Below are 16,250 nucleotides of genomic sequence, written 5' to 3' on the forward strand. Positions count from 1 at the left end.
GAGCACCTTACTATTCGGGTAAACATAATTTCTTCATTTTTAAAAATATCGAATGTGAGTTTTTCATATGTAATGGGTAATTCTTTATATGTTGTATCTAACAGCAGCATAATGAAGGATAGGAAAAGAACATAGAAAGTTAAGGGTATCCATTGTATATGAGAGCAGTGGTTCTCAAATTTTGAAACTGTTAAGAGTCCTAAATATTAACAGACATGTCAAGGAGCTTCTGTTATTTCTTTGGTTTGGTTTGGTTTGGTTTGGTTTATTTAACACTTCCATGTAGTAGTGTTAAATGGGGTAGTTTACTAAATAATTCTTCAGACTAGGTCCAGGTACTTGGTGTATCCTGTACATTGTCCCGTAGTAGATTATAAACTGAGAGAGTGACCACAGGCATTTCATATCACCACTAAGCAATTGTCACAATAGCCAGTTAATAGCAGTGGCCCCTTTGACTTTCATAACTGTTGGAAGATGAACAACTAAGGATAATATAGAGCATGCTCATATTTGAGTTAATCTCTATCTTATTTTTTGAGACAGGGTCTCTTGCTGAACCTGGAACTCAGCCATCTGGAAAGACTAACTAGCCATCAGGCCCCAGGAATTCTGATTCCACATTTGCAGCCCCAGGATTACGGGCATAGTGCAGATATAGCCATCTTCTCAAGTGGATGCTGGGAATTGAACTCTTATTCTCATTACACAGCAAGCAATTAACCAACTGAACCATCTAGCCATAAAGTCAGTTCAAAACAAATAAACAAGCTGGTTAACTTATTAAGTTACATACTTTAATGTATACAGATTTTTACATGTCAATCATACCTTATAATTTTTTAATTAAATTGGTCTGAAAAATCTGTGTGAAAAAGCAAACCTAAAATACTTAAAATAGTGGGGTTTTTTTCCTGTGGCAATGAAAGTTTTCTATAGCTGTAATGCTCATTATGGTTCCTGACCATAGATGACTACTGAGCACTTACTGGTGATGACAGGGCCATTTCATTTAAATATAAGTTCTCATATATAGCTAATGGGTATATTGAATGGTGTGGAAAATGACAGTGAAAAAGAAAGAGATTTAGGATTCATCACTGTGAACTTAGTCAAAAAGCTATAATAATGGTCGAGCGTTGGTGGCGCATGCCTTTAGTCCCAGCACTCAGAAGACAGTGAGTTCGAGGCCAGCCTGGTCTCCAGAGCGAGTGCCAGGATAGGCTCCAAAGATACACAGAGAAACCCTGTCTCAAAAAAAAAAAAAAAAAAAAGCTATAATAATTAAGACTGCTACTGCTGGCCTAAGATAGACAAGTAGACCAACGGAATAGAATTTAGAGCTGGAAATGGAACAACAAAGCTAGGCCATCTCATTTTTGACAAAAGAGGCAATAACATGCAGTGGGAAAAAAGATAACCCATTCAATAAATGGTACTGGCAAAAGTGGATGTCTACCTACAGAAGAATGAAAATAGATACAATCTTGTCACCTTGTATAAAAATCAATTCAAAGTAGGTCAAAGAACAAGATTTTAAAACCTGAAATGCTAAGTATGTTAGAGGAAAACACAGGGAATGCTTTTCTGAAGACACTGGGGAAGGGAAGGACTTTCTGAACAGAAATTCATTAGCACAGAAAGTAGCCCCAGGTCTCAACAAACGAAATTAAGAAGCTTCTATATTTCAAACTAGGGAGCTAAGATCCAGAATTTATAACAAAATGCAAAAGTCAAATACCCAGCACATAAAACTGCCAATCAACAAATGGGCTATTGAAACACATTAAGGAAAGAAAAAAAGCCCCAAAGCTATTTTAAAGTATTCAATATCCCTAGACATAAGGAAAATGCAAATTAAACCCACTTTGATATAATACCTCACCCCAGTCAGAATGACTCTCATCAGAAGTTTGCCAGCAAATGTTAGAAAGGATGTAGGCAAAGAGGAACCCTTATTACTGGCAGAGGTGCAAATTAATACAGTGATTATGGATTAATTAAAACATTGAAAGTAGAACTACTTATTCCACTCCTCAGCACATACCCAGAGAACTCTATTTCCTATCATGGAGATATTTCCACACCTATGTTTATTTTTTCTGGAATAAATATTTTATCGAGGAAATGGAACCAATCTAATGTCCATCAGCAGATGAAATGTGTGTAGCGTGAGTCCTAATTGGTCTTAATAATAAAAACCCAGAGTCAGATATTAGGGGGTGAAAGCTGAAAAATCAGAGAAGCAAGCAGCCAGCTACAGGTTCCTACCCTACTGAAACCTCAGACCAAAGGGGCAATCCTGTCCCTACAAATCCTCAGACTGAATGCCTTAAACTCCTGTCTCCTCCTGCCTTATATTCCTCTCTCTGCCCTGCCATATCACTTTATGTCTCCAGGTCCCTAGTGCTGGCATTAAAGGAGAGTGATTCCCAAGTACTGAGATTAAAGGTGTGAGCCATCACCACCTGGCTCTGTTTCGCTTTTAGACTGTGGATAAATCTCCTGTAGCCCAGGGTGGCCTTGAACTCACAGAGATCCATCTGCCATTGCCTCCTGAGGACTGGGATTTAAAGGTGTGTGCCACCACTGCCTGGCCTCTATGGTTAACTAGTGACTTAGGTCTGCACTCTGTTCTTCAGGCAAGCTTTATTTGTTAGATCACAAACAATATCACCACAATGTGATCATAAAAATGTGGTTCATAGCCTGGTGTTGGTGGTGCACGCCCTTAATCCCAGCACTTGGGAGGCAGAGGCAGGGCTCTGTGAGTTCGAGACCAGCCTGGTCTACAAGAGCTAGTTCCAGGACAGCCTCCAAAGACCCAGAGAAACCCTGTCTCAAAAAACCAAAAGAAAAATATGTGGCTCATATACAAAATGGAATATTATTTGGCTGTAAAGAAAATGAAATTTATAGGAAAATGGATGGACTTAGAATGTATAATATAAATAAATAAGGTCACCCAAACTCAAAAGTACATACATGTTCTCCCTCATATGCAGATCCTAGCCTATAAAGTATGCTTGTTTATATGCAAACAGCTTAAGTGTGGATATAGTATCACATTTAGAAAAGAGGTTAGAGTAAAAAGGGTTAGAGTAAACAATGAGGAAGGACAGCACGAGGATGAAGCACACATGAGATGTGAAAGAGGCTAAAAGATATTTTTTCCTACTTCAACTCTGTCAATATGTAAGTCATAGTGAAAATTAATACCCTAAGCAAATGCTCCATGGCTTCAGAATAGCATTTCTAACGGTATAAAAGTTCACTGAGATGCATGTAGTTTAGGACAACCAAGTATTCATTTAATCAGCTACTTAATCTAGATGTGCGATGGTTTTGTTTGTGAGTTTATTATAATAAAGTGATTTTAAAAATAAGAATAGGCAAATAGATCAGTACAACAGAATAAGAACTTATACATCAATTCAAACTTATGTTGTGTTTTGGTTTCTGATAAAGATGCTAAAAGCAACTAGACAGAGCAACTAGACATGCATATGGAATACAGTAGAATCTCCTATGTCCATCACTCATATATCTACATATACATGTGTATATATATACAGATATATGCACATGCATACATATATATACATATGTAAATGTATATATGTAAGTTCAAAGTGGAAAAAAGTCAAACTCTCTTAAAAGAAAACAAGACCTGTACAAGTTGGATACAGGAAAAGAATACTTAGATCATAAAGAGTAATAACCAAGAAAAACTGTTAATAAATTAGACTTCATTAAATTTAAAAATATCATCAAAAGACAAGAGTAAGAAAATACAAAGGCAAACCACAGGCTTCAAAAGTATTTACAATTCACATATCTAACAAGGAGCTATTGTCCAGCATTTATAAAAATTTTCTATAATGCAGTTAATTTTTTAAAAGACATCTTAAGGTAAAAGGTGCTAACAGATTTGAATAGATTGTTCACAGATGTACAAAAGACCAAAAGAAAACAGTATCATTAGTAATCATGGAGAGGTAGAGTCAACCAAGACATTGCTACACATCCAGCAGTTTACTACAATTAAAAGCTGGCCAACCCTGGCAGGATCTAGGACAGGACTACTATATGAAGCAACTGGAACTGAGACTTTGTTGAAAATATAAAATTATACGTCTATGTTGGAAGAAGATGTGATCATTACTATACCTACTATACAACTCTGAAATTGTACTCTTTGGTATCTGTTCAAAAGAAGTGAAAGCATATATCCACAAAAAGATTAGGAGTGTTCACAGGTGCTACCCATTAGCAGAAATACACATGAACAAGCTGTCATTATAACCAAGTTGATGTAATTATACAGTGGAGTTGATATTATTAATTGCCCCAGTTTGTTTCGAGTTTTCTAGAAAGTAGGCCTTTCAAGTACTAAACCAGAAAAAAAACATGGCAAAGCATGAAGACTTGGTCACCCTCAGCAATGATAGGAGGTAACCGCCGTTGACACTTAGACACAAATTGAATGAAACCTGTGAACAAGTACATATTTGTTGATTCCACTTATATGAAGCTCTCAAAGAAGCAGAACTAGGTTGAAAAACAGAAATGGGAGGTTTTTATCTAGGGATTGGCTGTTGATGAACAGCTGTTGGGAACTCTGTAGATTGATGATGATGGTCTGTATCTTGGTAGAACTTTAGCAGACACAGAGGTTGTGTCTTTTTCATCTTTTAATTCTGAGCTTTTCATGGTAACTCCCATTTGTTTTCTAAATTTCTGGTTTTCTTCCATTGTTTTATATAATTAGTTTGTCTATAAGTTGTTTTATTCATTCTTTGCCCTTTTTCCCTTGAAAAACAACCTTACACTAAGCAGAGTTAGTCTATTTTATTTCAGAGTGCTCTCACTCTTGTTCTCTGTCTCTTTCTATCTCTGGGGGGGGTGTGATTGCACTTTGGTGGCTAACTTAGATAATTCTTACAGCATTCTGTTTTATTGTTCTTACAATACTTTTCTTCAATTATATGTTCATTTAAAATCTAACCCAAGCAGGGTGCCATGGCACAAAGTAGTTCCAGCTACTCAGGAGGCTAAGAAGGACTTTTCCTAGAGCTCAAAGAGTTCAAGAACATCCAGGGAGCATAGTGAGATATTTTCTCATATTTTTTTAAACTCTGGATTGATTCTACATTGATGTTTTCATTAACTTGAGAGGGGTTCAGAAAATTAAAATACATATTACTGAAGATTTTTATCTTTATATTTTTCAAACTTAATCTTTTCATGTATTATCCAACAAGTGTTTTGATATGATACACTGAGTTGACTCAAAGAATGAATTCTACTGTCATCATCTTATTTTGTTTTGTTTTTAGCTCTTTCTTTTCAGGTATTTCTAATATGTGCTGTTCTTATGAGGAAGTCAGTTATAGTAATGAATCTCAACACTTACTGCCAAACCAATCTACCCTTTTATGAACAAACTTTTTAATTTTTTGTATTTATCTATTGTGTGCGTATACATGTGCACACACATGTATGGAGGTCAGAGGACAAGTTGTGGGAGTCTTCTTTCCTTCCATCATATGAGTTCTGGGTATCAAACTCAGAACTTCAGAATTGGTAACAGGTACATTTATCTAGTGAGCCAGTATTTTAATAACTGTTTCCTATCCTGAAATCAATCTATTTAACATACTATACAAATAAAATTTAGTGTAATTACCATAATTAAAATATAAAGAGCAAATAAAAGAAGTTAGCAAATATGTCAATATGTAAATTTGGGAGCATGATATAATTAGATATTTGTCTCTAGCTATAAGAGTCATGAATGGAGTGGTGGTAGAGGCAGAGCTGGGTATTTTTCACATACATCAAGCAATATTGATGTTAGTGCTATGATTTTATGAAATAATTGAGCTCTTGATAAAATTTTGAAAATAAAACAAAATATGAGTTTGATGTAATTTTCATAATTATAATAGGAATTTCATACATTATTTGTAAATCTGGAAAATTGGGCATGTATTTAAACTATACAAACTATTTTTAGTTATTATAACTTTATTTTTAAAAAATAGCCTTTATTACAATTTTAAAAGTTTTAGAACACTCCTTTTTTTTAACATACTCAATGAGTTAATAAACATGAACAAAGAGTAACTCCTTTTAAGAACATGAAAAGGGCCAGGCATGCTGGACCACACTTTTAATCCCAGCACTCAGGAAGCAGAGGCAAATGGGTCTCTGAGTTCAAGTACATCTTGGTGTACAAAGCAAGTTCCAGGACAGCCAGGGCTTCGTAGAGAAACCCTGTCCTGGAGGAAAAAAACAGGGCTGGAGATTTGGCTTAGTGGTTAAGAACACTCACTGCTTTTCCAAAGGACCAAAGTCTAATACCCAGCACCCATATGGCCTCTCACAACTGTCTGTAACTTCAGCTCCAGGGACTTTGACACCCTCACACAGATGTATATGCAGATAAAACACTAATGTACATAAAATATGAATAAATAAATAAATGTTTAATTCCCAATTTTTTAAAAAAACAAAAAACATAAAATGGTAAAAGATAACATCCATAGGTCTTCATCCAACTTCAAAGAGGTAGTACTACCCTCTGGTCATTGATACCAGAGTCATGAAGGCTGTCTTAATCATCCAAATGTGGAGTTTCACTCTTCCACTGAGGTCCAAAGAAGATAAATTAGATAATCCAACGAAGGAACAATGTTAGCATTAGGTCAGATGTTAGCATCTGACAACCTAGTTGGAGCCCTAAAGTCTGCACTTGAGACACAGTGGTTTTTTATTCCCAGTGACCCCTGTGTGGTTTCCCACATGAACTGAAATCATCTGTTTGTTTTTTTTTTTTTTTTTTTGAAAAGGTGAATTTAAACTTTCATAGAGCATAATACTGAGACATAACCTGTAATATTTTAAATCTCTGGTTCATACAGGATTGGTCATTCAATGAAAAGTGCCCACATAAGAAATCGTGTCCTATGCCATAAGAGTTAAGAAATTAACAACTCGGAAGTCAGGCAGGATTCTGCTCATAGAGCAGCCAGTAAGAGAGACTCCAGTTGCAGTTTATCCATGTGATCTATTCTTTCAGTTCTGGCATGGAGTCAGAATTCAGAACAGCCCAGAAACAATGGGCTATATCAGGTTAATTCTGTTTCCTAGTCGGCAAAACAATGCCATATTACTAGGGCCATATGGCATTGTTTAAACATTGAATAGGTATCATGCTTAGCTATAAGTCCTTATTCAAGAAGATGTCCATAAATACTTATGATCATGAACCATCCCAAAAAGCAAAGGGAGCCTTCTCAGCAGGGCAGGGAGTTTCATGGCTTCAGATCACAATGAAAATAGGAAACAGACTATCAAACATGTTAACATACAAAATGAAGCTCCGATCTGGCCAGATAATTATAAACTTGTCTTTCTTCTTGAATATCATAAAGGTCAGAGGACAGTTCTCCTATGGGAGTACCAGCCTGTGACTTACAGGTCATTTAGCATCCCTGGACCTTATGTGCTAACTGCTGTAATTTTCCCTTAAACTTGTGACAATTGAACATGAACTTCCAAATTACCATGTTGAGTGTTTACTTAAAATACATTAGTCTCTTTGACAATGGTGTCACCTCTTAGAATAATGTCTTTAACTCATCGGTAAAATATGGAGGATTACAAAGGAAACCAACTATATTAAAATAAAGACCCCAGGTTGAGAGTCCCTGTAAACACTAATATCACAGTTGTCTTCCTTGTACTCAATACAGTTGAAAACCACGAAGTAAAAGGGGTTTCTATCTCTAGGGAAACAATAAAGGCCGTAATTTAGACTGTTACACATTAAAGCATAATTGAGCACCTGGATTACTTTGTCAGCAACATAATGTCACTCAAAGAACTATCATCCATTTCCTAATATATTAACTGGAATAAATATGCAAGGAGCTGAGCTTCTATTCTTGCCTTATATCAGAAAAAAAAGTCTCAAATGGACTAGTGCTTTCATTTCTCCCCTCCCACTTTGATTAGACTGCACTGATTAGAATCAGTCATGGCTCAGGTCTTTAGCCAGTTTGCCTGTTCATGTATTACTACAGAAATAAGGAAACTGGCAAAACAAAATCTTCCTTCAGCTGCCATTTGGCAAGTGGGTGAAGCACTTACATGTGTTAAACACAGTGCAATTCAGGAGCAGGAACTTCAGGCAGAATAATCAAGAGTTTATTTGAGCAGGTGTCCACTCAGCTTCTGGGTCGGTGGGGGGGGGGCGCTTTGCAAGAGGTGACTGTGCTGTATGCAGATGAACAGCTCGCTCCCCGAAGTAAACATGCTGACATCATGCCTGTGTTTCTCATTGCTATAGGGTATGTCTCTGTGCCAGACTGTCGTCGTCGGCTCTGTAGTCATTCTCCTCTACTCTTCCAGAGCTTGTTATAATCTGGTAGTGATCACCATATCACAGGATACATTAGAGAGTCCATTTAATTATGGCTGGGACAATCTTTCAGACAAGGTACGTGTCTGTCACATAGTACCAGTCTCCAGTTGATACAGCTGATAAGTGAATCTTAGCAAGAATGTTTGGTGTTTGTTCAGATGTGGTTTTATGCTATCTCTGCTCTCAATAACTGTTTAAAACTGTTTAAATTTTCCCATTTGCATATGACACTTTGGAATCACCTTTCAGAAAATTTTATCTAAGAAATAATTTATTTTGTAAATAATTATAGTACTAGAAACCTAATAGTCATAAGCCTATTTACTAACTTTTTAAAGGATGATAGTTTAATATCTCTAGGTAATTGTCTGTCATTAGTGAGTAAATGTAGCTAATATCCTGTGAGAATGAAAGAACTACATAAAATCTTAATACTTTGTTCAGTTTTATATATCTAAGTAATGACTTTCTTTAAAAATCTGTTTTTATCAACCTTGCAAAGAGCATTAGTGATTCTTTGTGTGTCCATGTATTTACTGGAACTCTCAGTATTGTAGCTGTACATCTTTAACTTCTCAGCACACTCCATCTCCTTCCTGAAGTACGGTTAAATGTTATATTATCATATTACTTTCACTTTGCCCTGAATCCAGGGAATTCTAGGAGACTATTTTCATTCACTGGCTGAGGAGATGGGCTTCTCACTCACATATGATTTCATGCAGTAGATTCTCTTCACTCCTTTGTCTGCTTCCCCTTCCAGAATCTGGTAGAATAGAAACAAATGTAGAGTAGCCCCAAAGCTTACTTTAAAAATCAGCTGTGCTGATTTACTAAGCATGTCTTGTTTTTCTACAGGCATGACTCAGGGTGCTATCATGCCAATGGGGCAGCTAGAACAGTAGTCCCTTATAAGGAACCGTCTTCAGACTATGGTGCCTCAAATGACATTATTTTACATTATCTGAGGACTAAAATTATTTTTCTAAGCTAATATGTTGAAAATTTTTTATTGTCTTATTGTAGTTTTTTAAAGTATTGTTATGTTCCTTGAAGGAAAAATAACCATTACATGAAAAGTTACCAAAAAAAAACCAAAATACAGCAAAGTTCAGTGATTTTTGTGTGTATACTTATATGTTAACTCATCCAGCCTGAAGCACTTGTGCAAGACAGGTGATTGCTTAAATATAAAACCAGTGTGAAAATTGCTCTGCCATGTTCTATGCACAGGCTCGTGAAGAAGATGGAAGTGGAGGAGACTACATCGTCTTTGGAATGGTCCTCTTTCTGTGGGAGCATGTACCAGCATGGTCGGTGGTACTGTTTTTCCGGGCACAGAGATTAAACCAGAATCTGGTAAGATATCATATTATCCCCCAATGCTCAATCTCATTTTTTTTTAAAGCATGGAGTACTTATCTGGAGTTTCTGTTTTTAGTAAGTCTGAGGCTAAAACTTCCAGCTTCTAGTCTCTAGCCTTCACCCAGTCTCTAACACTGCGTTCACAGGCACCCGCTGGCATGGTAAGCAGCCACAGCTACAGCTCCAGAGCTTTCTTTTTCGACAATCCAAGGCGGTATGACAGTGACGATGACCTGCCAAGACTGGGGAGCTCTCGGGAAGGAAGGTAGACATAACTAGTCACTTAGGCTGATTTAGTATTGAAATTGAGGGGGGAAAAAAAAACTCTGAGCTTTAACCCATCCACTAAACAGGTGATTTGGCATATGATCATGTAGTACTGTAGCTTAATCCATGAGGTCTTAACCACGTGGTACGACATGCTCTATAAACAACGGTCAGCCGACCTGAAGCCAGTATATCACTCTTACTTAAAAAAATGTAGGAGTAAAGTGGGGCCATATCATCTCCAGACCCCTTATTGGTTCAGAGTGAGACATGCACAGTGTTGGGCAGGGAAGGATTTCTGTACACTGTTTATTTGCTTCCTTGTCCCTAGTGTGACTCCAGGTCAAAAAAAGAAAAAAAATAGGGATCTGGAGAGATGGCTCAGAGGTTAAGAGCACTGGTTGTTCTTCCAAAGGTCCTGAGTTTGATTCCCAGCAACCACATGATGGCTCACAACCATCTATAATGAGATCTGGTGCCTTCTTCTGGCATTCAAGCATACATGTAAGCATAATACTGTGTACATAATAAATAAATAAATAAAAATGTCTTTCCACTCCCTCGTGTTCCAAAACTATCAGAAAGCCTTATCATGCACCAACAGGACTCTCTCAGCTCGATTCCTTTTCAATAACTCTAACTTCACCTGGACAAGTCATTTGATCTATTTCTCATCTGTGAAGTAGGGATTATAACTCAGCCTATCTTGTGGGCTTGAATTGAGGACTAAAGGTACATGTACATACAGTTGTGTTGGAATAAAGCATAGCACACAGAGCATATTAATATTGTTAGTCTCATTCTGCCACTTCTGAGAATCATTTATTTTTTGTGATATGTGTTACAAGTTTGAGATACCAGGTAGAAACCATTAAGTTGTGTAGAAGTCGTCAGTGTTATTTTGCACATTTATTTTAATATATTTCTGTGTTGTGAAATTCTTTGGAAATGTTAAAAAATGCCAGTGTGACTCTTCCTAATCACAGCCCTCTGACGTCTTTGCCTTATCTTTTTGTCGTTGCAGTTTATCAAACTCACAAAGTTTGGGCTGGTACGGCACCATGACTGGGTGCGGCCGCAGCACATACACAGTTACACCCCCGCTGAGTGGACCTGTAACGGACACTGCTCCTCTGCTCTTCACATGCAGTAATCTAGATATGAGGAATCACCATAGCTTATATGTAACTCCACAAAACTGAGGGCTTTCCCACAGAAGAATTCTCGAACTGTTTTCCATGAATGTGTATGTGTATTCAACATCTTTAAAAGCATCTACATCAACATTGCATCATCTATTGCAACTAGCAAAATCTGAAAATGCAGCTGTGTTTCGTGGAGAACCTCAAAACACAGCTGTTCATTTTGACCTCTGCATAGTGAAATTCGAAGTTTGGAGGAGAAAGAGAGATTAGATGCTAAGGTACTTGATGACCTCAGAACCTCCTAACTTTGAATGTCCAACGCACATTTGCATATTTGCACTTTTGCCTGTGTTCAGAAAGAATACTCTGCAGTCCCCAAAGCCACACTCGAGTATTCATAACATTGTACACCAGATGGGAAGGCAGTTTTTCCACAAAAATCAAAACCTAGAAATTCAAAGGTGTACTCTACATGGAATTCTTACCCAATTACAGCTTTAAAGTGTGATCAGTGCACAGACTTAAGGCTTAAAAATACATCATTCTTTTTAAAAATATGTAACACTGAAGACAGTTTTTTAAAGCATGCCTTGAAAAAATTGTCAATTGAAATCACTCCATTATTTTAAACAAGTTATAGCAGAAACCCTTCATGGTGCTGCTGGCTGGCAGTGTTCTTTGGAAAGCCAGAGCAGTCTTTTCAAAGGAACAAAAAGCCAGTGGAGACAGTGTGGCTTTGAGTAGGACTGGTCAAGTGGCTGTTTTGTATGACTAAGGTAAGTAGCAGTTTAAGCATGATTCTTCCAGAAACTATAGTGACTTTTCCATAGGGGATTTCAGTAGAACTTCTTGGGACTAACTAAACAAGTTTACAGATGCATTTAGGGATTGTTCACTAAAAAAAGTGCTAGGTTTAAAACAGTATGTTTTCAAAAAGTATTCAATTTATCTAAAAGGAGATGGAGCAAATCCTACCTACTGAGTCAAGACTGTCCTCAGGTAAATTAAATCACGAGATGTTTTGCAGTGAGCTGAAGTGCAATACTTTATAAAATGTATAATCCCGCCTTTATTTTTCACATTTTATACCTTGTATATGGGCTTAGCCAAATTAAATTAATTCCAATCAATTCCAACACTGGATTAATAAGCAAACAAGAGAAGTGTAAGAGGTGTTTAGGACTTCACTAAGACTGTCTTAATATGCTACTGTAAGAGGTGTGCTTGTGCACACATGTGCACTCAAACACACACACAGAGCAGTAGGCCAAGACAACACAATTTTAAAATGCACTTTCTATCTGTGTCTACATGGAAATCAGATACTGAATACCTCAGATAGAGGGGACAGGCAGCTTAGGAGGTGTCACACAAGTGGAGATGACCCCACACAGGATCTGCCAGCTGCTTTGGAACCAAGATGAACATAGCTGCCCTCTTCTGTCTACTGTGACTAGAAATTGTCTTATTTGTACTCATATCTAAAATCTTTCAGCTTTTTAACTAATTCAGCAACTTCACAAAAGTATAATATGCGAATCTTTAAAAACATATTGTTAATCCTTTCTATCTTTTGAGAGGATGGTACAAAGCCAAATACTTTTCTTCTTTTTATGAAAAACAGATTTTAAATTCAACCGGAAGCATACTTATAAATATACAGCATTTGTTTGTAAGTTCTTACTGTAACAAATTATTTAAACTTTTATAGTACAGAAGTTAGCCTTGGTACTATGATGACAACCTAACAATAGTCTACAACTGTGGATTTGTTTTCAGTTTTTTGATTTTTTTCAGAATGCCAGTTGTTTATTTTGGTGATGTTAGGTATCTAACTCATTTTTTCCTAGTTAAGCTTCTCTCCACAAACATCCTGGTTGACAAAGTAAAACAAAGATTACTTAAACTCTTCAGATAAAGTATCTTAGTTCTTTTCACTGCACTGGTTGACTACACTGAATTTGAGATTTGTTAGTGTATTTATGTATCACTGACTCAATTACCTAAATTCAGAGGCTATGTACTCCTGGCTATCCTGGAAACTCAGTGTAGACCAGACTGGCCTTGAACTCAGAGATTCTCCTGCCTCTACCTTCTAAGTGCTGGAATTAAATGTTTGTGCCACCACACTTGGCCTATAAAGTACCTAAATTCTTAACATTTGTCTCCTTATATACATTTCACAGTACATCACCAAAGAAGAAATCTGCCGCAGTGTTTGCTTAAAAATTCAAAAGCACTAGCAGCACTTTAAGTTTGGTCTCAGAGGGAGCTGTTCATAAGGTCAAAGGGCTACAGTTCCCTGTCCACCTGCACTGAAGCACACGACAACTCCAGCCCTTCTTCACAATCATTAATTAGAAAGTCGAAATTCATTGCTTAAGTGTATAATTCTACCGTGATTAGCAATATTTGTTCTTATTGTTTATTACATTTGGGTTACTATTAATTTTGAAACTCTTAACCACCTATTGTAGCTGATTGTAGTTTTATGGACAATGTAATTTATAGCAAAAGTGGCTTTTTACGTGTAATTGCCTTTTTATTGTTTAGCAGTGTTTCTCAGCTATACAGTCAGTTTCAAACTGCTTACAAAAGTATAGCTGTGGCAATGAATGTATTTATTTGTTGTTTCACTAAATTATAATAAAACTACTGTTAATGAGTGTGCTTTTATTTGGAGGTTTTTTTTTGTTTTTTGTTTGTTTGTTTGTTTGTTTTTTTAATATCCCTAATGGAATCCATTCAGTTTTTTTCAAAAATCTCATTACAAATGGAATTTGTTTTAGTGAATAATGGATTACATCTGAACCACAACACATATTTTAGCCTGTTCGTAAATGGTAGTGTCATTAGGTGGACATTAATTCAAAGTTAAACTAAGAAAAATCCTCATGAAAATCTCCCTCCTCCTGAGAACCTTGGTTTGTCTAGTCTAAAATCCCAGCTATGCTTTCATCAAGAAGCTTCTGTGATATTTGCCTCCTCCCTTACGCTTGTTTCCAAAATAGACTCCATTCATGACTGACCAAAGACCACACCAAAATTTGAATTATTTTCATCTTTATTGCCCACCCTGAAGTCTACTGATCCTTGCTGTAAGCAAAGGCAGTGAGGGTACTTGCAGTGAGGCACAGCTGTCACTGTGAAGCAATTAATTCAACAAACATTTATTAAATGCTCATATGCCAAACACTATGCTATAGAGATGCCAAAATAGTTTCTTTTCCTGCCCCTAAGGAGCTCACATTCTAGTAAAGGACACTTTAAAAAAATAAAACATACAGTACAGTTAGTGATTCAGTAGAGGTAGGTTGCAATTACAGTGGTGACCATAGGAAGGGGACAGGTGTAATTTCAAAGAGAGAATTTCAGGAATGCATGGAATTTCACAGATGACGAAGAAGCCTAGGTTTCTCAATACAAATACAGTATCTATCAAAGTTTGGAGGGAGATCCAGCTCTAGACTTTTGAAAAACTTTTAACACTCTTATCAGAACAGAGTGGCAAAGACGAGAGGGGAGGATCTTGGACACCAAGTAAAGGCTCTCACCAGAAAGCTCATAAAATTGTCAATGGGTATTGGGTTGAATGCTTCTAGAAAACCAAATCTGGTAATATGGACCAACAAAGATGAGGAAATAGACTTAGGCAGTCCTTTAGGTAACAGTAACAAAAATAAAAAAGAATGTTAGATAGAAAGTTGGGAGTAAAATCTGCAGAACTCAGACGCCAACAGTTAGGAGGAAAAGGAATGAACTGTAAAACAGAACAATGGTTCTGAAATTCACCAAGTAAGGAGACTCAGTACAGAGAAGCAAGTACAGCAGGAAAATGGACTGAGAAGTCTGAGCTAAAATCTGTTGGACAGCACTGGATGGAAACACCCAAGAGTGAAGCACAGTGACTAAGTACAAGTCTGAAGATTGACATTCAGGTTAAATAAGGAGACCAGAGAAAAGACAAGGACACATAGGCATAGGAACTTCAAGAAAGAATTATCAAGAGTGTTAAATTCAGGAAAAAGTTCAAATTAAGAAATGGCTTGTTACCGGGCGTTGGTGGCCACGCCTTTAATCCCAGCACTCTGGAGGCAGAGGCAGGCGGATCTCTGTGAGTTCAAGGTCAGCCTGGTCTCTAGAGTGAGGGCCAGGATAGGCTCCAAAGCTACGCAGAGAAACCCTGTCTCGAAAAACGAAAGAAAGAGAGAGAGAGAGAGAGAGAGAGAGAGAGAGAGAGAGAGAGAGAGAGAGAGAGAGAGAGAGAGAGAGAGAGAGAAAAGGAAATGGCTTGTTAACTGTGTTAGGACAAAGTGCAAGGGGGACCGAGGCAGAAGGACAAACATGCCAGGCAGACAGCTTAAGTGAGAAGTTTTATTAGAAGAGGGGTGGGGGGAGAGAAAAGAGGTAAAGAGACAGAGAAAGAGAGGACAGAAGAGAATAGGGAGACAGGAAAAGTCCTGTCTGCCCCAGGGGAACAGCAGGAAAAAGAGAGAGAACGCAGGAAAGAGCAGGGAAAGAGCACAGAAAGAGAACGTAAGTGGGCGGAGGTCTTTCTTTTACAGGGCTCCTTTGCACCTGGGCTGACCAGGGTACTGCCTGAGTACATTCTGCCAGGTGACAGGGGCAGGCCAGCATAATGCCTGAATCCTTACAAACTGTAGGCTTAGAATAAAGCTGTTAGGTCTCATCTGGAGGGACAAAGGACACAGGGTCAATCAAGTGGGAAGCAGCATGTGAAAGCAGTGAGGTTTTCAAACAGTGGCTGCTGAAATACCCTTGTATATGGTGATCACTTAGGACTATGAGTCCCCAGGAAAACGGACTTAAATTAGTGGGTTGATGTCTTTCATTTGCTACCCTATTCAAAAGGGGAAAAAATGAGAGAAAGGAAAGTTGGACACATTGTTAAACATAGTTATATGATCATTCACTTAGAGTATATTAAATACATACTTACATATTCAAATCAACAAATACTAGACACCAACTATATGTTGGCAATGGACCAAGTCTTAGGGACAAATTAGATACTCAGCAGT

At 37.3% G+C, this 16,250-nt stretch overlaps 1 protein-coding gene across 1 annotated transcript in view; it reads left to right on the forward strand.

Moving 5' to 3' along the window:
• The window catches only part of Gpr137c (G protein-coupled receptor 137C), a 49,165-nt gene extending 35,397 nt beyond the window's left edge, over nt 1-13,768 (forward strand). The window contains exons 4-7 of the mRNA XM_027389296.2: nt 8,357-8,506; nt 9,665-9,790; nt 9,943-10,061; nt 11,088-13,768. Coding sequence (XP_027245097.1) covers nt 8,357-8,506; nt 9,665-9,790; nt 9,943-10,061; nt 11,088-11,265 — 573 coding nt within the window. The 3' untranslated portion in view covers nt 11,266-13,768. The remainder of the gene's footprint in view (nt 1-8,356; nt 8,507-9,664; nt 9,791-9,942; nt 10,062-11,087) is intronic.
• The last annotated feature ends 2,482 nt before the right edge of the window (nt 13,769-16,250 follow it).

Source organism: Cricetulus griseus (genome assembly GCF_003668045.3).
Source record: "Cricetulus griseus strain 17A/GY chromosome 1 unlocalized genomic scaffold, alternate assembly CriGri-PICRH-1.0 chr1_1, whole genome shotgun sequence".
NCBI lineage: Eukaryota > Metazoa > Chordata > Mammalia > Rodentia > Cricetidae > Cricetulus > Cricetulus griseus.